The sequence below is a fragment of the Pseudophryne corroboree genome, chromosome 2, assembly GCF_028390025.1.
Source record: "Pseudophryne corroboree isolate aPseCor3 chromosome 2, aPseCor3.hap2, whole genome shotgun sequence".
Taxonomy (NCBI): domain Eukaryota; kingdom Metazoa; phylum Chordata; class Amphibia; order Anura; family Myobatrachidae; genus Pseudophryne; species Pseudophryne corroboree.
Window position 1 is genome coordinate 623,211,166 of NC_086445.1, and position 27,991 is coordinate 623,239,156.

The 27,991-nt window shown below is 43.5% G+C and overlaps 1 protein-coding gene across 1 annotated transcript in view; it reads right to left on the reverse strand.

The window, feature by feature from the left end:
* The window catches only part of ACACA (acetyl-CoA carboxylase alpha), an 848,870-nt gene that overhangs the window by 225,405 nt on the left and 595,474 nt on the right, over positions 1-27,991 (reverse strand). Inside the window, exons 41-42 of the mRNA XM_063951842.1 lie at positions 6,310-6,453; positions 5,478-5,598 (exon numbers count right to left, since the gene is read on the reverse strand). Coding sequence (XP_063807912.1) covers positions 5,478-5,598; positions 6,310-6,453 — 265 coding nt within the window. The remainder of the gene's footprint in view (positions 1-5,477; positions 5,599-6,309; positions 6,454-27,991) is intronic.

The window sequence follows — 27,991 nt, forward strand, 5'->3', positions numbered from 1 at the left end:
ACGTCACAAACCCGCCCAGCAATGCCGGCGTTTTTCCTGGCACGCCTGCGGTTTTCCGCACACTCCCTGAAAACGGTCAGGTGCCACCCAGAAACGCCCAATTCATGTCAATCACTCTGTGGCAAGCAGTGCGACTGAAATGCATCACTAGACCCTGAGCAAAACGACATCGTTCGTTGTGCCCATACGTTGCACGTGCACATAGCGCCACATACGCATGTGCAGAACTGCCGTTTTTTAGCCTGATCACTGCGCTGCGAACAAATGCAGCTAGCAATCAACTCAGAATGACCCCCATTGTTGCTATACAAGAGTCACATTTCCCATTGCACTCTCCCCCACAATTTTCCAATAATAACTATCCAATATCATATATCTCCTGTGGTCCGTTTAAGAGAAACGGCGTAGCCATACTCTTTCACAAATTGTGTCCCTTTCAACTGGAGAGTAAATGGACAGACTGCAGTGGTAGATACCTGATTTTAGTAGGGAAGCTGTAGTCTAGATATGTTACACTTACGTCTCTCTACGCACCTAATACCAAACAACCTCGCTTCCTTAAAAGCTTCTTTCAAAAGTTACAAGAAATTAAAAAAGGTGCAGTCTTTGTTATGGGGATTTTAATCTTTCCCCTGACCCCCAATGGGATAAGTCCTCTACACTTGACAAACAAGCCAGCAACGCTGCATGATCTATGGCCTTGTCTTTCTCACATTTACTGGCTGAATTCGATTTGTATGACACATGGAGGGTTAGAAACCCTAGATTACGAGACTACACATATTACTCTGCTGTATATAAATCATACTCGAGACTAGATCTTCTTCTAACTGACAAATGGTCATTGCAACATGTCCCTACTGCTGACATTCTACCAATAACCTGGTCTGACCATGCCCCTTTAGTGTGTTCCTGGTTACATACAACACCCAACCCCACTCTTAGACCGTGGAGATTACAAGATTATATATTAAAAGATGAGGACAGAATGAATACTTTAAGCAAGACACTGTCCTCTTATTTAGAACTTAATGTTCCTGCAGATACTTCAGTCACTATTCATTGGTGTGCTCTGAAGGCGGTTATGAGGGGTGCTGCAATTCAAGCTGCAGAAAGAATAAAACAGCGTAACCAGGAAGTCCAAGGAGCCTATGAAAATGAGGTCAGGACTTTATAAGCTCAGCATATAAAAAATCGTAAAGATTCTAATATCCTTACAGCCCTGACTAAAGCTAAAAGGAAACTTAATAGTTTACATATTTCTCATGTCCAACATGCTATCTCTAAACTAAATCAGAAGTTCTATACCCTAGGTAATAGAGCTAGTAACTTACTGGCACGGAAGCTCAGGGGAAAAAATATATAAATAGGATTAAAAACGTATCTAAAGCAGATGGCACTACTCTCTTGAACCCGAAAGATATCTCTATCCAATTTGCTTCTTACTATGACAAGCTGTACAACCTCAAAAGGGATAATTCCACCCCCCAACCTTCAACAGCTCTTATTCACTCATTTTTAGACTCTGTTAACTTACCCTCTATTTCCCGGGAGGACACTACCACACTAAATTCCCCTTGGACTGGTGAGGAACTTCAATCCGCTTAGACATCTCTTAAAATGGATAAAGCCCCAGGCTCCGATGGGTTTATCAATAATTTCCACTTATCCTTTCAAGAATCCCTCTCACCTACCCTAATCAATCTATATAATAATGCTTTCAATAATCCTTTTCCGGCTGATATGTTGGAGGCTCAGATACAGTAATCACGATACCCAAGCCTGGCAAGAACCAGTCATTATGTCAAAATTATAGACCTATTGCACTTCTAAATTCGGATATAAAACTTTATGCTAAACTAATCGCAAACAGATTAAATCCTTTGATTCCCACTCTGGTTAATCAGGACCAGGTTGGTTTCACTATAGGTTGACAAGCTCCGGACAATACCAGAAGGGTGTTCTCCCTGTTGGAAGCTCACTGTGTTACTCAGAAGCCTTTACTCTTACTCTACCTTGACGCAGAGAAGGCTTTCGATCGGATACACTGGCTTTATATGACGGAGGTTTTTGCTAGGTTTGGCTTCTCAGTCCAATTTTTGCAGGCTATACTCCATCTTTATTTTTTACCCACTGCTCGCATTTTTAGCAACGGATTTCTCTCTAATCACTTTCCTATTACCAACGGAACCCGACAGGGATGCCCTCTATCACCATTAATTTTTGTTCTGGCGATTGAACCCTTACTGGTAAAAATTCGAACCACTACCCAAGTAGATGGACTCCAAATAGGATTAACGCATCATAAGATCTGTTTATTCTCAGATGATGTCCTCTTGTTTATAACTAATCCCAAAACTTCCTTACCAGCTCTGCATACTATCTTGCAGGACTATTCTAATGTATCCTACTATAAAACTAAACACTTCTCAAACTGAAGCGCTCCCAATAGATATAGACCAACCCCTTCTCCACATTTTACAATCTCAATATAACTATTCCTGGCAAAATTCTTCCCTTCAATACCTAGGAATCAAACTTCCGTTGAACCCCCAAGATGTTATATCCTGTAATTACTTGCCTCTCCTTATGCATTTTACTGATCTTACCAAAAATTGGTTCAATTATAACATATCATGGATGGGGAGATTATCCTCCATTAAAATGATGCTCCTCCCAAAAATTCTTTATATGTTTAGAGAGATACGATTCTTAGTCACGATCACCTTACTTAATATGTTTTATTCAGGCATGTCTATATGTCTATATTTATATGGAAAGGTAAAAAAACCTCGAATAGCCAGAGCTCGCCTACAATGCTCTAAGCAGAATGGAGGCCTGGCCGTTCCTAACCTCGAACTGTACCAACATGCATGCATACTTGACCAACTGAAAGGTTGTCTTTCTCCCGAACCTGTAAAACCTTGGGTTGATATTGAAAGACACTCATGTCGGAATCTCCCCTTAGCTGATTTAATGGACTAAACCTTCCCATAGACCATCTTATACCATGTCTTTAAAAAGTGTTTCACACACATTAGTGGTATGGGACAAAATGGTTACTTCTCTAGGCAAATTTTCTCTTCCCTCTTCCAGTTTATTTATTTTAGCATTGTCTAAACTAATCCCTGACCTGTCTATGCAAAACTGGCACGATCTAGGTATATTTTTGATTAAAGATTTATATGACAACCTAACTCTTAAACCCTTCTAACAATTACAGGTACAACACTTGATTCCGAACAAAGATTTTTATAAATACCTACGTATTAGACATTGGTTACTGAAGAACGAGTCTGATTCACAAATCCCCCCCCCCCCCTTTCCTGCTCCCCCACCATACGCGTTATCGAAAATCGCCACGCCAAGCCACAAACATGGTATTTCTTCATGGTACTCTACTCTTCTCCCCCCCCCCCCCCCCCAAAGGGAACCGAAACTACAAACTCAGGTCAAATGGGAATTAGAATTAAATATAAATTTGACAGATGTGGAGTGGGAACATATTTTCCTGAATATCTTCAAGATATCTAGGTGCATCAACCACTCCGAAATGATGTTCAAATTAATACATAACTTATACCATACTCCAAATAAGTTACATAAAATTTGGCCTGATTCTTCCAGGCTTTGCTGGTGATTATGTAGCCTGGAGGGCACTCTAATACATATCTTTTGGTTATGCCCGAATATTAATTCATTCTGGTAAGAGGTCTTCGAATTGATTAAACAAGTTACAGATGTCTCCCTCCAGTTTCTCCCGGAGATTGTATTTTTACTAGTGATGAGCGGATTCGGTTTTACTCGGTTTTACTCGGTTCTCAAAACCGAATCTTATTGACTCACTGATGTCACGTGTTTTGGATAGCCAATAAGATTCGGTTTTGAGAACCGAGTAAAACCGAATCCGCTCATCACTAATTTTTACACCATTTTCCCCCTTTAGTGCAAGATGCTGATAAATATGTCATGGGTCATATATTAATTGCAAAAAGGGCTGTACTGGCTCAATATTGGAAATGAACTGATCTTCCAAAGAGCACAAAGATTATATCATATGTCCAACGGAGCTATGCAATGGAAACAATTGGGTTTAAATACTACATGGCCATTTCCTCCCCTATGATAAAGTGGTCAGTCTGGTCAAATTATTATAAAACTTATTCTGCTTCGAATAACATGTGAAATTAGAGAGATCAGACTGCTTCTTCCTACATATCTACTGTCTTTTTTATTTTCTTATTGTACCATATATTTTTGTGAGGCGGACCTTACATTCCTTTCTGCTCTTTTTTGTCTGAGTGATCTTGTTGAGATGGATTATTGTATCTGGGACATACGCGTATCCTCTATATCTTTTTCCCCTCTTCTTTTTTCTGTTCTTAGTTACCTTTAATTTTATTTTTCTTCTTCTTTTTGTTTGTTTAATGTAATACTATTTATTTAATGTTATTGCAGATTGGGTAAATGTATATGTTTGATTGTTGTCTATATGCATAGAACGCTATGACAATCTGTAATGTACATAAAAACGTTTCTCAATAAAAACATTTCAGATAGGGAGTGTGTGATCAATATTCAGATCATGCTCATTAAAGAGTACATGGTAGTTCATCTAGTTATTTCTGCTATAGGAACGATAAAATCAATTACATTACACAAATGTTCATTGTACCACAAACCACTGCTTAATGTATAGAAGGAAAACAGTGCTCTACTACATCAGGCTAGTCTGTCTGACATTTATGATCCCCTGTTAGGCCTCAGTAGGACATAGCAGGGAAGGTAGTCTCTATGCTTTACAGCCTAGGTTTTAATGATATCTATGGTTAAACATATGTGTCTTAAAAAGTGCTTCAGCCAAATTGATTTAATAATCTGGACTCAAGCATGGATAAAAGCTGGATTTTAATGGTGGAGTTTGGGAAACTGCTGTAAAGGAAGGAAGAAGTGAAGACTTTAGATAAACTGTACTAGAGAGTGAATGTTACCAATGGTACATGCTAGGAAAGTAATTAGTTCATATAAATGGTATAATGACATTACAATATTTAAAACTGCCGGCAAATCTGAGATTTAAAAATTCCGCAGTTCAATACATTAACCCTTGCACCTACAATTAAACGATGAACAGGCTGATCTAAGGCTGTGTACGTGAGAAACTTCAAACTTGATTCAGGAAGGTAGTTCACATCAGAATATTACTAGCACATAGCAGCTATTAAGGTACTATTAATGAATATGGTATATGCAGATTCCTTTGCTGTATATTTCCCATAAAGGTGTTACACCTGTCAGTGACAAAGGATGTTTGATGGGGAAGAAACAGGTAAGCATGAACTGTAAGAAAACAAACCAAAAAAACAATCTTTTTTTCCTGGATAACAGCGATGTACTGACATCAAAAGAAAAAGGCAACCAGGAAGACAGAAAATGTAACTGTTTTCATACAAGTGTTCCTTAATACATGTACATACTTGGGTGAGGTCGACCAGACAGCATCCATCTAGGATCATAAGGAGCTTTGGTAGGAGTAAAGTCAATGTGTCTGTCAATTGGATCCTTTGGCGTAATTATGGACACAGGACTGGAAACACTCTAAAACAAGTAAAAAAAGTTAATATTCAGACTAAGGACATCGCATGCTAGAAGAGCAACCAGTGATTTGGTGACATAATATAGGAATTAAGTCCCTACATAGCCAAGCATCTTATTGTGGCTTATAGACTGTAGAATTTATGAAGTCTTATTAAGAGTAGTTGGACATTTTACTGCAAAACATTTATTTTTCATTACTTATTAAATAAGTTCTATAAATACATTTAATGAAAGAGGAAAAGTAAGCAATGTGAGTCATAAAGATTGGTGTTGAAGTAATCAACAATTATATGCATGAACGAGATTAATCATGTTTTATGAATTATCTAGTCTAAACAAATGTTTGGTGAGTATTTGGTTTACAATATCACCATCAACCTTCAGTGCATATAACAGCAAACCACTCCCGGTCAGGGCGTACAGTAACTGGCATGTATGTGCAGTTGTTCTAGTATACACTGCCCATAACTTTCTCAATAAACATGTTTAGTCCTGGTAATCCTTGTGTACCCCTAAAAGGGTAAATCAAGCTATATTAAGAACAATTTTCAAAACTTCCTTGTTCTGACCATAAAAATATAATCTACGTAAAAAGAAAATGGTTACCAACATTTTATAGTGCTAACTTAATCACTGGGACAATTTTCAGATTGCCTTGATGTTTTTTTTTTCACTATTGAAATATTTCAATCACATTTTAATAAAACATACCTTAGGCATGTAAGAAAGCCACTGCAAAATTGTGTACACTCCTTCATAGTCATCATATACTGTGGCATGTGTGACTCCATTGTTGTGCATGATATGGATGCCACCAAGCTGGTTGTTAGATGTATAGACCTCCCGGCCAAGCACCTTCCAAAATACAAAGTGAAAGTATTATTTGCCATCCAGCAACTAAATATGTTACATTTGTGCGGGGCATCTACAGATGACATGCTGAGGGAAATGGGAATGGACAATCTGCAAAAGTCAACCTGTAACTAATGTGGAAATACATCAGAAGACAAGAAGTGAGGATGGTATATGCAACAAGAAATGAGGTGAGGGAGCAGTCAATGTTACATGGAATTAGCCACTGACTGGTGGTGTATGGTTGGGTATCTATCTTATCCAATGTATTTTATATACAGGGCTCATTAGCAAAGTTTCAGAGGTATTCCACTTTTTTCTCAATCTACATCATTGTGGGTTGGGTACGATATCACGGCGCTCAACATAATCCCTGCAGCGGAAATACGACATTTAAAATCCCAACTGATTTTGTTAAGTATTGTAACCCTAACCATTATCTCCATCTCATAACTGTCCCCTCTTGCAGCCTAGCCCTAACCACAATACTAACTATCAGGATTTTGAGTTTCGGGAATCTGCTACCAGGATTCTGACCGTTGGCATGCTGAGCACAGGGATATTGACTATATCCCACCTAATTTAGTATCTTCAAAACACACTCATAATTGAAACCCACATGTGCAAGACAAATTATAAATGATATGATCACAACTAACAAAAAAAAGCACCAGAACCCACAATAAGTAAACGTCACGACTGGCTGGACAATTCTCCAGATATGTCAATCTGAGAATTGCTGCCAGTGCTTTATGGGTTAGTTCCGACATGGTAATTGCCATGAGCAAGAGGAATTCAGTGATCTGACACTAGGTAGCCTTAGCTTCTTCCGGCATACACTATTATTTCACAAACCAGGTGACATAAGCCTCAAAGGTTATAGATCTAAGAACACAGAAAACCAGACCTAGAAATTAGGATTTCATTTCAAGAATAAATTCAGTGCTTACAGTTACAAAACAAAAAAAGTTACAAGCATAGATAATTTTAAAATTACACATAAATCTAAGACAATCTCAACTAAAATAACACAAGGATAAACAAACCCACAGAACCCACTACATAGGATGAGAACTCTTGAAGGAGTCACATTAGAAACAGTCTATACAGCATGTGAAGATATGGAGTTCTTTTAATCACCCAGACACAGAGCAGATGAAACCGAAGTAATGTTTCATTTTCTACCGCACACAGGAATAGATGATGCACAGCATCCAGAAGTAAATGTAGCACAGAAACAATATGCAGGTAGCAGTTCAGATAGAATCAGTCCAAGAAAAGGATTTAGTTCCACAACAATTACACACAGAAAATATAGACAAACTGTTCCACACAGCCGAACTATCATTGAGTCCACCCAGCAATGATAGAAGATTTGTCCAAAGGAGAATATTTGTATAAGTCCACACAGGAGTAAATTCATATAAGTCCACACCGCACTGGTGACGCACTCCACAAGATACCTTGGCAGAGAATCACCCGTAGCCAAAGTCATGCGACTAACATCAGCCACCGTACTGCATGCCAGGAGTCCTCTCCACTAATGGAACCATCATGCCTAGTAAGGGTCTGTGCTGCAGATGTCCTGATTCATGCACTCCCCCTAATGTCCTCCTCCTTGTTCTTTTAGAAGCTAGTATTTTTCCACCATGAGGTGACACTCCTGGGTATCAGTTACACCCTGATATTGGGTGCTTCACACTGAAGGCCTGGCTACAGAACAGTTGCTGGCTCTTTTACAAACAGGTGTTTTCCCATATGACCCCTGCTGTCTTGGAGCCACTGTGCCTTGCAACATTCATTCTGGAACAATGAACTACACCATGCTGACAATTAACCGATAGAATATTATTTAACATAGAATTGTTAAATAATATTCGCATATCACAGTAACCAACAGCCTAGTACTTATTTCTGTGGCCTATCTACAGTCTGCTGGCTCTTTTCCTTAAAACACATAATTCTGAACTTAATTTATCAACACACTCAAAGAGGTACTGTGTTTGAAATGTTAATTTACTCTGCGAGATGTCACTTTATCTCCTCAGACTTTTAGGCTACACCTATAGAGGCCATATCTGCTTATCTGAGATATTCTGGTCATCTTGTACACACAGGGCACAGATAGAATACATCACATAATTACATGGACAGTACATGTGAATCATATCTTTAGAAACATATCACCACCTTGGCATACTGTATTTTCATAATATATACTGTAGCAACATTCATGATTAAAACACGTATAATACATGTACAGTATTGCCCCACATTTAACCACTGGGTAACATGGGCACTAATAGCGCCTAAAAAGTCCTGGGCCTAGAGGCACCACTTTCATCAAAGTCCTATCATACTGATGGATCAGAACCAGGACAATAAAAGTACATTATCCTGATCTTTGGTTTCCTGACACAGCACCAGCCACGCTGGTCTCACCTTAGATACTGCATCCTGGATTCAACTAAACAGGCAGATTTATCTCCAGTCCTGCGGCTCGTTTTTTTTTTAACCCTATCAAAACCAGAATTGATTGTATTTAGGTATCTGAAGGGCTTCCCTGCAGACCAGCAGAGGCATTTCAGTACTTGATTCATTCTGTTTGAAGCCTAGGTTCTGGGATTTACCAACTTGTCAGAAGTGCCCATGATATGTGACCAGCCCAGCTCTAGCAGGAAATCCCGCTCTACCATGAAAAAGGACAACACAGTAATAACACACTAAGTATACCACTAATAATATCAAAAGCTTGTCCAAAATCATAAATCCACTATGGAGGGTATCCAATTAACTGCAAAGAAACATCAGAAGCGAAAAACTGACATTTTTCAAAATTTTTGGTGATGTTTCTCCAATATGTTTTTTTGGACTATCCTATTAGGATCACCGTAAAAAAAAAAAAAATTCTCCGGATAACACACAGGTTCAGTGAAACCTGTGGGCAATTGGATAACCCCATAAAATCCCAAACATTGAAGTTTAAACTGGCAGTCTAATACTGTATATCATCATTGCTTACTATTGTTCATACTTTGATCTCCACCGGAACAACAGCTCACATCACACCGGGAGCTGCATATTGGTCCTCACTAATGATTTTTTTTTTTTATATATATTTTTAAAAATGTATTTTATTTGCAATTCAACAGGACAGTGATGGAGTTGTGGCTCATCTTATGCAAATTCTGTAGTTCATGTTGTAGTTTAAAGCTAGAACTTTTTTTGACGACTTCAATATTTCTTTTTATATTTGTGTTTTTTATTTTATAAGCGTTAGCTCAACAATATTTTGCTCTTTTTTGTACCAGGAGTAATGAGTCATTACATAATGTTTTGGACTGTATTCACAATTCACCTTCAGCTGTCAAATTAATTTCTTGCATTTTACAAATATCCGTGTTTGATTGAAACCAGTGTGAATACTAAACCGACTGATGTCAACAATGTTTTGTGTGCCACAAGTTTGCATCCAACTCCTCTTTATTTGAATAAGGAGAATTGCCAGTAATGATATAAAAGCATGTAAAAGTTGTAAAGGTTGAATGCAATGTTTTTCACCTTTGACTTTAACCTCTTACTTATTGGAGGTATTCCGTACCAAAGTGACCAAATTAATTTTCATGTATCACAAAGAAAAATACACATTCAAGAATATTCCACCTTTAGGACAGAAGTATTACTCATCTCATCCCTTGCATACAAAGCCACAAATATAAACATAAACAATATAAATGAAAACTATATACAGTACAATATGTACAAATTAATGCAAATAAGACTTCTATAGCAAGATTAAATTAAGTCTTAATTTTCTTGCCACCAAAATCTGCTCCTTAATAAACTACTGCAACTCTCCAAGCTTTAACTTAGTTTGCAGAATTTTCAGATAAATATTTGCAGAATAATAACACATAAATTTTGACATATCTGGACAGATACTGTACAATTAGAAACATAAGATATTTACATAACTATTTCCACAATTACTACAATTATGAAAATAAAATAAAAATAAAATAAAAAAAAACACCCATGAGCTTTGTAAACATACCGATACAGTATGAGTGCACAATGCTCTGCAGCCAGCCCGTTTCGGCAGTCGAAGGGTTTATCTGTGTGCAAACAATACTACTGTTTTCTCATTCTCCCGCTGTCTCTTCCCATTTGCCCTCTTGCTGACTGATACACTGATCTCTCGGTCACTCTGCTTTCTGCTTCACTGAGTCCATATTACTAATAACACCTCCGACACGGCCAGTTTACCTCATGAAAGCAGGAGCACATCATTACAAAATAAACTCATAACTTTGACACTCTAGCAAATACACATCATTTGTTATTTTTATGGCTCCAAGATTTTTTTTCAACAGCCAGAGAGGGCATTACCTACCACTTTCAACCTTCCCTTCCATTTATTTTTCATACATGAGAAACAAAACAAAAACCCCCCCAAAAAACTATATCTATATATAAATATATATGTGTGTATATATATATATATATATATATATATAGAGAGAGAGAGAGAGAGAGAGAGAGAGAGAGAGAGAGAGAGAGAGAGAGAGAGAGAGAGAGAGAAATAATGACAGACACTGGTGTGTCTTAAGGCGGTCCTGTGTCCCTTGCAAATTTAGAAACATTACAAAGGACATTACGAACAGCAAAAACAACATAGAATCTTGAGAGTGGAGTAAATTGCACTATCAGTGTCTTGTGTCTGGAGAGAAGTTCAGGGTTGTGCAAGTACAACTTCTTTACAGTAAGTTTTTTCAAACTGAAGTGTGGTATGCCCACACTGATGGAGCCTATTTTACCATAAAACATAAATACAGTGACATGTGTTCCGTTAGTCCAGAGGTTCTCAAATGCAGACCTCAATGGTCCAGGTTTTAAGTATATCCATGCTTGGCCACAGGTGACTGAATCAGTACTTCAGTCAATTTGATATAACCATCTGTGCTGAGCCATGGATATAATTAAAACCTGGACCATTGGGGTGCCTTGAGAACTTCTGAGCCACAGCTGCATGTAGATGCATATTAATTATTAAACTATGAGCCTGATGCAAACATGCTATTTTCCCTTCAGTTGGGTTTAACTTTTCATGAATATGGATACTGTATCTGTGAGGGCACCTGCTTATACATATAAAAACACTGCTTAACCCACCAAGATAGGAGTAGGGATGGCCATCAACCATTGATGATTCAAAATCATTGATGGTCTATGACCAATGTTAACTACTTTAACATTGACGGGGAAGAACCAGATGGTTTCCTGCCATCGATGATAATAAGCTATTGAATTTTTCTCTCTCTCGAGGGTGTCAGGGATACTGAGCATAGCTCCTCCCCCGACACCCACTAAGCCACGACCCTGGGTCCTAATTGGTTCGTGACTTGCTCAATACTAAAGTAGGGCTGAGCATTGATGGCTGAAAACATCAACGGCTACCTTACTGATGGTTTCCCACCATCGAGGTTATCCATTAATGGTACCATCGATGGTAACCATAAATGGATAACCCACCGATGGCCATCCCTAGATAGGAGGTCTTGTTGATGGGTAGTCTTGCTGAAAGAGAGATGGCCACTACCATGCCTTGGATTACAAAGACATGGATTGACAAAACGTTGTATTGAAAGACAAGATATTTAAATAAATGTCCGTAGATGGAGAATGTGGTTTTTAGGTTCAGTGGCTGTTTACAGTGCCTCCCTGCACTACCAGGCTGCCCTGCAAATCCACATTTATTAAAATGTTTTTGAGGATAGCGGAGATTCCAGTTTAGGCTCACAGTATTAACTGAAGACAGCACTATTGTCCCCTAATCTCACTTTGCATTATGATTGTTAAAGGTGCTGTGATTGCTTGTACTGTATTTATTTTTCATGTTCGACCTCTGTGTTCTAAACAGAGCCTGGTGGGATTTTGTGACACCAAATAAATAATTGTGATGATGATGATGATGATAATGGTAATATACAGTGCTTAAAGTGGTCCTAGAGAGGTGGTGGAACTCACCCCCCTCCCCACGGTGCCCATGCAACAAAGGTATTGCGCGCGCCGTAGGCGCGCGCCACAAAAAGGGGCGTGGTCTCAAAAAAGGGGCGTGTTACACAATAGTAATAATGCCCACAGTAGTAGCACCCCATAATACACATAATGCCCACAGCATATAATCCGACTCACAGCTCCCCCCTCCCGGCACATGTAAACTCTGACAGTTTCCCCCTCCCAAACAAATAATCCCTAACACAGTTTATCCTCCCCAGCACATTATCTCTGACACAGATCCCCCTTCCCCAGCACATATAATCCCACATACAGCTCCCCCCTGCACATTTATTCCCCGACACAGGTCCCCCTTCCCCAGGACACATATAATCCCACATACAGCTCCCCCCCAGCACATTTAATCCCTCGCACAGCTCCCCCTCCCCAGTACATGTAATCCCACATATAGATCCCCCCCCGCACAATTAATACCTGACACAGCTCCCCCTTCCCAGCACATGTAATCCCACATACAGATACCCACCCCGCACATTTAATACCTGACACAGCTCCCCCTTCCCAGCACATGTAATCCCACATACAGATCCCCCCCCGCACATTTAATACCTGACACAGCTCCCCCTTCCCAGCACATGTAATCCCACATACAGATCCCCCCCCCGCACATTTAATACCTGACACAGCTCCCCCTTCCCAGCACATGTAATCCCACATACAGATCCCCCCCGCACATTTAATACCTGACACAGCTCCCCCTTCCCAGCACATGTAATCCCACATACAGATCCCCCCCCCGCACATTTAATACCTGACACAGCTCCCCCTCCCCAGTACATGTAATCCCACATACAGATCCCCCCCGCACATTTAATACCTGACACAGCTCCCCCTTCCCAGCACATGTAATCCCACATACAGATCCCCCCCCCGCACATTTAATACCTGACACAGCTCCCCCTTCCCAGCACATGTAATCCCACATACAGATCCCCCCCCCGCACATTTAATACCTGACACAGCTCCCCCTTCCCAGCACATGTAATCCCACATACAGATCCCCCCCCCGCACATTTAATACCTGACACAGCTCCCCCTTCCCAGCACATGTAATCCCACATACAGATCCCCCCCCCGCACATTTAATACCTGACACAGCTCCCCCTCCCCAGTACATGTAATCCCACATACAGATCCCCCCCGCACATTTAATACCTGACACAGCTCACCCTTCCCAGCACATGTAATCCCACATACAGATCCCCCCCCCGCACATTTAATACCTGACACAGCTCCCCCTTCCCAGCACATGTAATCCCACATACAGATCCCCCCCCCGCACATTTAATACCTGACACAGCTCCCCCTCCCCAGTACATGTAATCCCACATACAGATCCCCCCCCCGCACATTTAATACCTGACACAGCGCACAACATCCCTCCCTCTTCCGACACCCCCCTCTTTCCTACCTCTCTCTCTCCTTGTGCCAGTACTCCCGTCTCTTGCCCCTGCCATTGAGAGCCACCAAGAGCGTCAGCATGGGTCTCCTGTCCTCTGTGCCTTTACACGGCAGGAGAGACAGACATGTGGAGATGCATCGCCTGAATCCCGCCGCCGCGGCCAGCGACGCTATAGGAGGGAGGGGAACTCGTGGAGGTGGACTATAAGGTAGTCCTAGTCCTGGCCGCCCCTCCCCATCTATTAATGTGGGTGGCGCAGCGCACAATGAGAGGCGGGGATGGTCTACTCTAGTCAATCAGGCCGGGTAAAGTGGGCTGGAGGTGGCGGAACTAGTTCCGCCTCCCAATACAACTGACGGAACGCAGTTCCGGCCCGTTCCGGCCCACTTTAACCCCTGGTAATATATCTTCAATTGTGTGTAGGGCAAGGAAGCACATTAGCGGATTCACCACTTTATATTTGTACCCCAAACCACCCCCAGACTACATTACCATTTACTCACTACAAATTGCAAAGGAACTTGTTTTGCAGAATACAGATCACAGTGGTCAGTGTGGAAAGGCGATATCGCTTGCAGTTCGTCATTGCTCTGGTCATGTCAAACTTCTGACTTGTTCCCAGCTACAGATGTCTCCTCACACACTGTGGCTTCTGTTGCACCGTATAGCCCCTCTTGGCATGCCAGGTCCTGTGTGACTCGGCCACGCTGAGCAACTTTCTCGCTCAGAATGTGCACCTTATTTCTATAAATAAAACTGTGAGCATCAAAATTAGATTGCACTGTTCAATTTGATGTGCGACATTTGTACATCTATGTGCAACTGAGTCCAAATCTGTGATACGATGTAGCAGCTGTGGTTCTTACTCCTGCCAAGGACCATTGTGCTTCATCTATGACTTTCTATATGTTTATAACTAATTCAAGTCGCAGCCTAACATCTCTAGTACATTGAGTGGCGTTTTGTCTGAAATGCGAAAAAGACGCAATATGTAAAGAAAACGACCTTATGCTGCTACTTTCGGCACGGCTCAGTCGCATTGGGTATCTCGCACCGTATGGCATATTGACGCTAGGCGTATCAGGACACACGTGTACTGCCACTTCTGAATTCTGAAGGCAGTAATATCAGGATTTTGGTACTTACCGATAAATCCCTTTCTCCGATTCCACAGGGGCCACTGGAGTGTAGTTACAATGGGGAAATAGTAGGTAGTAATTGGGAGCTGGCACTTTAAAAATTCTCACACTGTGGCTAGCTCCTCCCCTACTATCTCCCCTCCAAGCCAGTCTACGTAAAACTGTGCCCGAGGAGAGCTGTAGTAACCAAACCGTAAGGTAGAGGAGGTTAGCGACGTCCTGTAAACCAGGCGAACACAAACTAAACCTGGAACAGAACCAGGCTAGCCTGAACTCAACAAGCAGTCATATGGTGATCTGCCAACCGTTAAGCAAAAAACCCAGGAGGAACAGCGCTGGGCGGGCGTCCAGTGGCCCCTGTGGAATCGGAGAAAGGGATTTATCGGTAAGTACCAAAATCCTGATTTCTCCTTCATCCACTAGGGGCCACTGGAGTGTAGTTACAATGGGGACGTCCCAGAGCTCCCAAAAACGGGTGGGAAAGCGCTGAGAGTCCTGTAAAAACTGCTCGGCCAAACAGTGATTCAGAGGCCGTAAAAGTGTCAAACTTGTAAAATTTGACAAAACGAAAGTCGGTCTGACCAAGTAGCCGCGCGACATAAAATATTCATGGAGACCCCACGGGCAGCTGCCCACGAAGGTCTTACAATGCACGTAAAGTGCGCTGAAATGGAAAACGGAGGCTCCCTAGTAACCGCCAAGAAGACTGTCTGATGGTCAGATGTATCCAACTGCCCAGCGTATGCTGGGACCCCGGCTATTTAGTACGGGAGCATCGTACAGAACAAAGAAGAAAAAACACTTCATCGAATATCCTGAGACCTCTGTAGAGAGAGTCGGCGAGCCCTGACAACATTCAGAGAAGACTGAAAAATACTAGTGTCAGATTTATATGAAAAATGGACATCCCCTCTGGAAGAAACGACCGCTGAGGCCGAAGCACAGCCAGGGGAGTTGCCAATAGAGTACTCCCTGAAAAAAGAGGCCGAACTTACGGCCGCTAGTCTAATCTCATTTGGAAGAAAAGCGAAAAAGGCAGAGACCTAAAATTCCGGTCAGTGTGATTTGAAGCGCAGCGGAGCAAAACCTCCCAGAGAAACCAAAGATGAATGGTAACTATGCGAAGGGGGAAAAACCCCTTTTATCCTTATTATGTCCCATAAAGCTTTTCAAAAGTGGCAAAAGCTAGAAGAGGTAACAGACTTCTGAAACGGGGTCCAGTAGGCCTACCCGAACTAGGGAAATCTTCCCATCGGAGGTCTCGTGAACAGTCACACGGGTAAACGAAACCAGTGTAATATTGAACAATGAGAAAAAAGGAGTCTGTTGAAGTAGACAGTCCGGTCGAGGTAGGAGCCAAGGCTCCTCTACTGACACAGGCGTATCTGTATCTTCAAGTCATGCGTGGCCCAACCAGCGCCACCGAGAGGACTAGCACGCATAATCCCATCCTGTGTTACTGAACATGAGGTAGAAATAGAAAAGGAGGCAGGATAGAATAACCAGAAAACTCCCTGGAGCCCTGAGGGCCTCCTCGGCTACTGCCGCCAGAGCTCTCGTCCGAGAGATAATAAAGGGTTAAAGAGTCAGTTAGAACGCCCTGAGGTCGATCCGAAATCTCCGCCCACAGCGGACCAGCTGACAAAACTCCAGGAAATGTTCCCTCACCCAGGAGTCTGACCTGGTGGCTTGATCTGGAAAGAAGATTGTTGTCCCCCGCTTAGAGAGGAATGGAGGCGACCACTCCTTGCGTTGCAACTTGACTGAAGGAATAGAGTATCTGGTGCCGAGGAATGAAACATCCTCTGACGGATCGTGGTGAGACACGTCTATGCGGAGCATAAATTGGATCTGTGTCGATCAGAAACTCCTGGATCCTCCGGATATTCGGAAGCCACCTAATGTACAGAGTGGGATAGTAGCAGTCAATTGTCCCATTAGGGAACCAACGTCACCCACTGCCCTTGAAAAAGAGTTATTCTGTGATCTTCCTAAACTCTGTGGTAGCGGAAGAGAGAAGAGGGAAGGACTGACAGTGAGAATGAGAATCCCGTTAAGGGGGAATCTGAGAAAAGCCTGTCCAACGGAAATCAGTAAACAGGCATCTCTGAAGACAAGGGACACGTAAAACTCCCTTTCTTGTTCAAACTAGCAATCACAGACTAAAAGGATTGTAAGGCCAGAATAGGTCAGTCTGAGCCACTTGGCTTCGGAACGTGAAAGGAAAACAAAGGCCTGAGAACTGTCCTAATTCAAATGATATGTGAAAAAACAGGGATCAACCCCCTTTGTGGTTAGAAACCTATGGAGCGCAGCCTGCAGTATGACTTCCTTGTCATCGTAAATCGGCCGACCCTTGCCGAGTGACTCTCTGCTCCGTCCCCTCTGATGGAGTGGTCCCAACACGCGCCGCACGCAGCGGTGTCCGACCATTTTTGATACTCACCGCTGCCATGCTGCCGGAATCTTCTGCTGGATGGAGTGGCCGCGACACGCGCCGCACGCAGCGGTGTCCGCCAACTCAGGAGAGCTCAGTGTCTCCCTCAGCCGGGGCCCATCCCGAGCCGCACGCAGCTGCGATGGGACCCCGCCGGCAGCTCCCGCGGTGCAGACTGGCAGTGGCAGAGCTGCCAGTCTGTGCATATGTGAAAGAAAAAGAAAATAATAAAGAAAAAAGAAAAAATTCTTCAGCTAAACCCAAGTGAACCAGCTCACCTCGGGCACATACTAAGACTGGCTTGGAGGGGAGATAGTAGGGGAGGAGCTAGCCACAGTGTGAGAATTTTTAAAGTGCCAGCTCCCAATTACTACCTACTATTTCCCCATTGTAACTACACTCCAGTGGCCCCTAGTGGATGAAGGAGAAAATACCTTGTTGGATGGGATATTGTTCTTCAAATGGAATCTACAATACATATCCTTCAGAATTGATATAACATTAGATGCATACACACTGTGCGATATTTTAGTTAATATTGCTCACTTTCCCCCTTCTGAGCGATATTGATTAAAATATTGCACAGTGTGTATGCCTGCAAACGACGGCCTATGCGCCTTCCCGGGGGTCGTTTTGGCTATGTCAGCTAAAACTGCTGTATGGGCCGACCACGGCGTGACGTCACTGAGCAATATCGTTTGCGCTATCGTTCAGTGTGTATGCACTATGTTGGGCAGCCTGGGAGGGAAGGGAACACACTGTGCAATATTGCTAATGAAGCGTATCGAAAAGTGTGTACCCACCTTTAGTTAACTTCTTCAATATATAATTTCTGTTATTATGTAGTGATTAAGGGAATAATTTATTTCTGAAGCCATACACTGCATCGTGAACTACACTAAATAACTTTCCTTTGCTTATCAGAAAAGTATGGTTTAATTAATTAACCTTTTGACAATATTTCCTACTAAGCTTATATAAACAAACAATATATAATTATATAAACACAATAAATGCACACAATCTGAGAGACAAACAGGAGCAGATGAATATTTGAACGGAAGTCCATTTACAAAGAACCAAGAGTACTGCGGTCAATGCAGAGTCATGCACATCTCCACTTGTTACTCAGTGTAACTGGGCTTTAGCCGAGTGTTGTCACTTAGGCAATGCTTGACTGGATTGCAGGCTACTTGTACCTAAAAAAAAATGCCGGTTTCCTTATAGACATTTTGCTCTAGGATAGGGCTGGTCATAGTGCACACTGGTAGTGATGACCGTATACAGAGGTCTGCATACTGGTAAATATACACACCGCAAGAGCAATTATGGCCAACTTGCATTGAACGCTGCACCGGCCACATAATGTACAAGAGTCTGTAACTGTTCCTTCTGCATCAGGATACCTATAAAAATGTCCCACAGCATTTGACTCCAAGCATAAGGAGGCAAGTGCTGCCTGCACTAAGATTTCTCGACAACAGTTTCAGAAACTTTATCAGAATGCTTTGCTTGGTCCATCCTATACATCTGAAAGGGTTCAGTATGGTATGCCGGCGGTCGGGCTCCCGGCGACCAGCATACCGGCGTCGGGAGCCCGACCGCCGGCTTACCGGCAGTGTGGCGAGCGCTACGCGCGCCACGCTATTTTATTCTCCCTCCAGGGGGGTCGTGGACGTCACGAGGGAGAATAAGTGTCGGTATGCCAGTTGTCGGGATTCCGGTGCCGGTATAATGTGCGCCGGAATCCCGTCAGTCGGCATACTGAAGACCACCCCATCTGAAAGATGTGATGGGGCTATTCCTAAGTAGCTGGACGCTACCTTTCTAATATGAATTAAATATCTTAGGTAGAGATGTGGGGGTTCGGATTTACTCGGATTTACCAGACTCTCAAAACGGCATCTTATTGGCTCTCGGATGTCACGTGTTTTGGTTAGCCAATAAGAAAAATCCGGATAAATTCGAACTCGTGTTAATTCTGGTATTACGAACCAAGTAAATCCGAACCCTCACAACTCTAATCTTAGGGGACAACTATTTGGATGTATTGTCAAAATGGGGTTGAGGTAGAAAAACTGCGCTGTATAGACTTTAGCTGGCCTAGGGGTGGTCACAGGGCTCCCCTGTTGAGCCCAAAAATAGAAATGGATATATGCAATACAGAAAGAGGACTACTCCTGATTGGCGCTTGTCAGATAACACCCACATAAAACATTATGATTGAGCCATGATTGGTAGGAAATAAAGCATGTGTCTAGTGTTATGTAAAAACAATCTCTGTTTTAATTTAAACAAACACTTAAAATCAAAACACATATAAAATGGAAGTAGATAACACAGAGAATCCTACCAAGATGGTGGCCGGAGCCGCAGGTGTTATATGCAAGGTATACCCGGGAAAGATACCCTGCATAAGGCTCCGGAAGGCGAGATTTTCCCTGTGGTATAAACTGAGTCCAAAAACGTCCTTGGAAGTCCAGAGCACTGGTAGGCAGACACCAACACGTTTCGGGACATCAAAGTCCCTTTTTCAAGGTAGTATGTCTCCAGTGCTAACTTAGTGTCTTTATATAAGGTGTGTTTATATAAGGTCTTTATATAAGAAGATCAGAATATGTTAAGCAGATAAAATATAATATATTCCAATGCTGTAACAAAACAAAAAAATGGATATGAAGCCCTATAGATGAGGTTATGTGTTTTCATTTAAACCAACAAACACGGCATTTATAACAATTATAACAATCGTATTACAGTGTTTTATTGTTAGGCTTCACCTGTGTTTATCTCATATAGTTATATTTAAATTACAATTGTAAAAGTTTGTTCCATGTATCTACAGGGCCATTCTGTCACTAAAAGATATTTATTAAAAAATGACTTAACAATCCTCATGATTTGGATTTAATGCCAACAATTTCGTGAGGGAGTTAGGTATTACAATTAACAGAGATAATGATATTTTTAATGTTCTCTAATTAATTTTGATGGCGGTATATATTTTCATGATATGGTGTTGTAATGACTTCCTGATCAACTGGTGAAGCTGTGGAATATACTGATGAATGTTGAGATTGCTGTTGGAATGAAGTTTGTGGTGTAGTACGTTGCTGGGTCTAATTATTATATCAAAATAAGACATTTGAACTATTAACAGTGGTTGTTAAAAATGCATTGGAATTCATGTTTACTTTGGCCCTAATTGGCAATGATGCTTTATTACAGTGGTTATCAACCTCAACCGGCAAGTTTTCCCAACCAATCACATTCTGAGGAATTCTGTCTGAGGAAACAGGTGAGTTTATAACTAACCAAGCAAAAACATTTAACTCACCTGTGCATGAATAAAGATAACCACGTGACCTATTGGTGGTACTTGAGGACTGGAGTTGAGAACTCCTGCTTTATTATATTGTATTTAGGCTTGCCATAATATCCCTTTAATCTGGGACACCCATGATCTACATGGGTCAAGCCAACATTTCATCTGGTTTTAATCGGCCACAGTGTAAAATCATAGGTGTCCCAGATTAAAGGGATATTATGGCAAGCCTAATAATATAATTTGATTAGTTTGGTTCTAGCTACCAATATCATCAACCTGTTTCAAGGACTATTTGCTAATTCTAGAATATCATTTAAAAAAAGACAAATATTCCCAGTGAAGGAATTGTTTATGTGACAGGTGGGCATTGTTATTCCCAGCTATAGTAATGGAAGCCAATAAGAAGATGCGGCAATGCTAAAATAGTTACAGTATTCTATGATAGAGATGGGAATAACAGTGCTTTGGAACAACAGCATACACAATTCATGAAGCTGGGTTCTGTGGCACGATTATTGTCCTTGCTGAAACAAACTCACATCAAAGCCCAAAAACAATTTGTCCAAAGATATACGGGAGACCAAAATTGAACTTTTCAGTCACAATGCTAAGTTCCATGCTTGGTGCACATCACAGATGCCATCCTTATAGTGAAGCGTGGTGGTGGTAGAACCATGCTATGGAAATGCTCCTCCGTGGCAGGACTGGGGAAGCTGGACAGAGCAAATTACAAAGAAATTATGGAGGAAAGCCATCGGCAGTCTACAAGAGCACTTGGACTTGGTAGATTTATTTCCCTACATGTAATGACCTCAAAGCTACTCTGGAGTGGCTTAACACAAGAAGTTTTATGTCACCCTCCACAAAACCTCAGCAAACTTTCTGGAAAGTTGGCTTCCTACATACTAGTTGCTGCTACAAAATGATTGCCGAAAATTGTGAGAATCATTCCTTTCATCCCTCTCTGTCCTCAAAAATCAAATTTGCAAATTGCGGCAATGGACGGTCCCTGGCTCTCTTGGCAGCACAACCCTGCCAATACTCTCTGCTAACTAACTTAGGGGATAATTCAGATCTGACCTCTGCTGTGCGTTTTCGCACAGCGTGCGATCAGATCTGAACTGCGCATGCGTGTGAGCAACAATGCGCCGGTGCATCACAAAACAGTGACAGGCTTTGGCGTCTGGCGACGGGATGGAGCGAAAAATCCGAACGCATGGGCGTTTGCAAGGTGATTGACAGGAAGAGGCTGTTTGTGGGTGGCAACTGACCGCTTGACAGGAGTGTCCGGAAAAACGCAGGCGGGATCAGGCGTTTTCAGGGAGGGTGTCCGACGTCAGCTCCGGCCCCGATCAGCAAGATTCCATCACAGTGGCTGATTAAGTCCTGGGCTGCGCAGAGACTGCACAAATTGATTTTTGGGCAGCTCTGCTACAAAAGTGAACACACACTTGCATAGGCTTTTCCCCTCCCCCTGTAGGCGGCGACTATCTGATCGCAAGGCAGTAAAAAAAATTAAGCCCAGCGATCAGATCTAAATTACCCCCTTAGTCCTAAATTCTTTTGGCACATTATAGGAGTACTTTGTTTTGATTAGTGGGAATACATTTTAATGAAACCCACTGAATGAGTCGCACAAGACCTGCTTATATTGTGTATCTGTATTTTATAGTCACAGTAAAACAACCATATGACAATTATAAAGAATAAAGAAAGAAATATTAGTCTGAGGCATCCAAGGGGGTGTGGACTGCACCTGGGCGTCACCCTTCCAGGGGATGATACCAAAATGTCAGCTCCTCCACAGTGACAGGGAGCCGGGTGGTGCACTGTGACATTATCTTGCAGCGCCAGACTCACTGAGGAGTTGCCAGTGCAAGCAGTCTCTGGAGACAGCCCAGCATCTCTGGGAATGCTGGGAACACCCCTGGAGTGATGTCAATTTGTCGCAATGGGTGTCCCTAACCCCAATGCCGTCACTGATATCAGTAAGTTTATGTAAATGACAGCATACTAGTCAGTAGTTTTGTATCAATCTCCAGATTCAAATACACATCAGTCACAAAATTGTTTCCCAAACAAAAGAAGGAGCAACACAGAACATAATATAACATAACATATAATATAACAAGATTTCTATAAAAAATATATTTTCTCCATCAGCTAATACGGGTACTGTTTATTATAATACTATAGAAGTAATTTTGGAAAAGGATTAGAGGATGTAGAAAAATACAACACAAAAAAAAACACAAAAAAAAATGGGGGTGGGAATGTTGTGTATAATGCAGTATAATGTGGTGCTGGGTCTATATGGGGGGGAGGGGGATGTGTAGTGTACTGTATGCTGGGTATAATGTAATATGGGTGAGGGGATCTGTGTAATATGGGGAAGGGGGCTATGTACTGTATGCTGTGTTTACTGTAATGTGGTACTGGGTGTAATTATGGGGGGCTGTGTATAATGTAATTTGTACTGAGCAGGGTGGTTCTATAGATACCAGTGCTGCAAGTATGGCGTACCGCTAAGAAATTCCTAACCGGTACAATCTGGGGCAACGTGCATCTGGCACTGCTGGGGGGCAACGTGCATCTGGCACTGCTGGGGGCAACGTGCATCTGACACTGCTGGGGGCAACGTGCATCTGACACTGCTGGGGGCAACGTGCATCTGACACTGCTGGGGGCAACGTGCATCTGACACTGCTGGGGGCAACGTGCATCTGACACTGCTGGGGGCAACGTGCATCTGACACTGCTGGGGGCAACGTGCATCTGACACTGCTGGGGGCAACGTGCATCTGAAACTGGCAACGTGTATTATCTGACACTGCTGGGGACAACGTGTATTATCTGACACTGCTGGGGACAACGTGTATTATCTGACACTGCTGGGGGCAACGTGTATCTGACACTGCTGGGGGCAACGTGCATCTGACACTGCTGGGGGCAACGTGCATCTGACACTGCTGGGGGCAACGTGCATCTGACACTGCTGGGGGCAACGTGCATCTGACACTGCTGGGGGCAACGTGTATTATCTGACACTGCTGGGGACAACGTGTATTATCTGACACTGCTGGGGACAACGTGTATTATCTGACACTGCTGGGGACAACGTGTATTATCTGACACTGCTGGGGACAACGTGTATTATCTGACACTGCTGGGGACAACGTGTATTATCTGACACTGCTGGGGACAACGTGTATTATCTGACACTGCTGGGGACAACGTGTATTATCTGACATTGCTGGGGACAACGTGTATTATCTGACATTGCTGGGGACAACGTGTATTATCTGACACTGCTGGGGACAACGTGTATTATCTGACACTGCTGGGGACAACGTGTATTATCTGACACTGCTGGGGACAACGTGTATTATCTGACACTGCTGGGGACAACGTGTATTATCTGACACTGCTGGGGACAACGTGTATTATCTGACACTGCTGGGGACAACGTGTATTATCTGACACTGCTGGGGACAACGTGTATTATCTGACACTGCTGGGGACAACGTGTATTATCTGACACTGCTGGGGGCAACGTGCATCTGACACTGCTGGGGGCAACGTGCATCTGACACTGCTGGGGGCAACGTGCATCTGACACTGCTGGGGGCAACGTGCATCTGACACTGCTGGGGGCAACGTGCATCTGACACTGCTGGGGGCAACGTGCATCTGACACTGCTGGGGGCAACGTGCATCTGACACTGCTGGGGGCAACGTGCATCTGACACTGCTGGGGGCAACGTGCATCTGACACTGCTGGGGGCAACGTGTATTATCTGACACTGCTGGGGGCAACGTGTATTATCTGACACTGCTGGGGACAACGTGTATTATCTGACACTGCTGGGGACAACGTGTATTATCTGACACTGCTGGGGACAACGTGTATTATCTGACACTGCTGGGGACAACGTGTATTATCTGACACTGCTGGGGACAACGTGTATTATCGGACACTGCTGGGGACAACGTGTATTATCTGACACTGCTGGGGACAACGTGTATTATCTGACACTGCTGGGGACAACGTGTATTATCTGACACTGCTGGGGACAACGTGTATTATCTGACATTGCTGGGGACAACGTGTATTATCTGACACTGCTGGGGACAACGTGTATTATCTGACACTGCTGGGGACAACGTGTATTATCTGACACTGCTGGGGACAACGTGTATTATCTGACACTGCTGGGGACAACGTGTATTATCTGACACTGCTGGGGACAACGTGTATTATCTGACACTGCTGGGGACAACGTGTATTATCTGACACTGCTGGGGGCAACGTGCATGACACTGCTGGGGGCAACGTGCATGACACTGCTGGGGGCAACGTGCATCTGACACTGCTGGGGGCAACGTGCATCTGACACTGCTGGGGGCAACGTGCATCTGACACTGCTGGGGGCAACGTGTATCTGACACTGCTGGGGGCAACGTGCATCTGACACTGCTGGGGGCAACGTGTATCTGACACTGCTGGGGGCAACGTGTATCTGACACTGCTGGGGGCAACGTGCATCTGACACTGCTGGGGGCAACGTGCATCTGACACTGCTGGGGGCAACGTGCATCTGACACTGCTGGGGGCAACGTGTATCTGACACTGCTGGGGGCAACGTGTATCTGACACTGCTGGGGGCAACGTGCATCTGACACTGCTGGGGGCAACGTGCATCTGACACTGCTGGGGGCAACGTGCATCTGACACTGCTGGGGGCAACGTGCATCTGACACTGCTGGGGGCAACGTGCATCTGACACTGCTGGGGGCAACGTGCATCTGACACTGCTGGGGGCAACGTGCATCTGACACTGCTGGGGGCAACGTGTATCTGACACTGCTGGGGGCAACGTGTATCTGACACTGCTGGGGCAATGTGTATCTGACACTGCTGGGGCAACGTGTATCTGACACTGCTGGGGGCAACGTGTATCTTGTGTTTGTGGGTGAGCCGCGGCTCCTTTGCTTAGCCGGCTGCTGTTCCACACTGGCATTGGACTGCGACAGGTGGTTTGTGAGGAGTCCCTGACCTGAGGACTCTGCTGAGCCTGCATGCATATGTTAGCAGTGGCAAGCACCCCTCGAGTAAGCGGGCCAGGCTCCCAGTACCATCAAGTGTCCTCACTCCTAAAAGTAATGTATACTAATTTGTAAGGGGCATTATTACTGTGGGCATAATGTGTACGGAGCACTACTAATGTGGGCGTAATGTGTTCGGAGCACTGCTGATGTGGGCGTAATGTGTAAGGAGCACTACTGATGTGGGCGTAATGTGTATGGAGCACTACAACTGGGTTTTTTTGTGAGATCACACCCCCTTTATTTTTTCAGGCAAGCACCTTTGGCGTGCACAAGAGTACTCCAGGGGTGCCAAAGTATTTATTATTGTATATGTGGGTGTAATATATATCAATCCCGCACCAGTCTATATAGATTTTCTATTTCTCCGTCTCTTCTCACGAATATACACAGTATATAGTGTACCTATATTACTTTTTTTTTTTTTCTGCTTATAGTGCTATAGTTTTCACCTGCCATTGCAGGACACATCCCTGAGTGGCAATAACTACGCCCATAGGCAGAGCTAGACACACCCCTCAACGGCACATTCTGCTGCCACCTGGAATCTCCCTGAAACTAGTTTTCAAAAGTAGGCAAGTATGCGCAGTGCACATCGCTCCCTCTTGCAGCCGCATCCTTCTAGCAGTGGCCGCCTGCGCGGCTTTGCAGGTAAAATGGAGGCATGTTGGGAGCATTTTTGGGGTGACTGCGTGACATCACACATAGCCGCTCCAATAAAAATTATGGCACTGAACCACCTGCCAGCGCAGCCAGGCTGTGCAGGAAGGGGTAAACCTCTAATCGATGCGTTCACTATTAAATTGGGAACGGATCGCAGGGCGGCACCACACACATGCTGGACGGCCATGCCCTGTGCTTGTCGACCCCCAGCATGTGAGTAGATGGATGCAGATCTTGCTACGGGAAGCAAGATCTGCGTCCATCTGTAAATAAACCCCACAATTTCTTACAAGTGAATCACTGTGTAGAATGCAAACCTGACTCCATACAAATGCAATGCTGCTTATCTCTTCACAAGCCTGACAGTTCAAACTCAACATACTGTAGCTGTCAGACAATGGACCTTCTTTAATATACTAACAGGGTTTTTTTTTTTAAGGTTTCTTTTTCTTTTTCCTTTCCTTTAGATTTCTTTACAGAGATGAAAATAAATGCCTGCTTTCTTTTCTTAGTGCTCTGGACATGTGTGAAGTAGAAGAACATTTTGAGAGATTTTGCAAATGAAATCCTTATAAGAGAGAAAGAGTGTAGTACAGAGCTGTCATACTTTACCATACATTTACATCACACAGACATATGTCAGCTCTCGTTTTATTACTCCCTCCATAGATATGGATTTGACCATTGTGAACGATGGTACCACAGTACGTTTGAAGGCCATCACTATTTAATTTATGGAAGTTATTACTTAAAACATGATCATGGAGATTATCATTTCCGGGGATGATTGAATGCGTATATATACCGTATATACTCGAGTATAAGCAGACTTTTTCAGCACTTTTTTTTGTGCTGAAAAAGCCACCTCGGCTTATACTCGAGTCAGCGTTATATGCCCCACAGTGCCATGTGTGCCAGATATGCCCCACAGTGCCAGATATGCCCCACAGTGCTAGATACTTACCCTCCGTCGCTCCCGCGCTGTCGTCTGAAGGAGGGACACGGAGAGCGCAGCGCGCGGCTCTCCTGTGTCCCTCCTGCATCTCCGGCGGCAGCGGCATCTGTGTGGTAAAGGAAGTGCACGAACCGGCACTTCCTTTAACACACGCCGCTGCCGCCGGAGACGCAAGAGGGACACAGGAGATCCGCACGCTGCGCTCTCCGTGTCCCTCCTTCAGACGACAGCGCAGGAGCGACGGAGGGTAAGTATCTAGCACTGTGGGGCATATCTGTCACACATGGCACTGTGGGGCATATCTGGCACACCTGGCACTGTGGGGCATATCTGGCACACCTGGCACTGGGGCATATCTGGCACTGTAGTGCATATCGGGCATATCTGGCACTGTGGGGCACATCTGGCACTGTGGGGCACATCTGGCACTGTG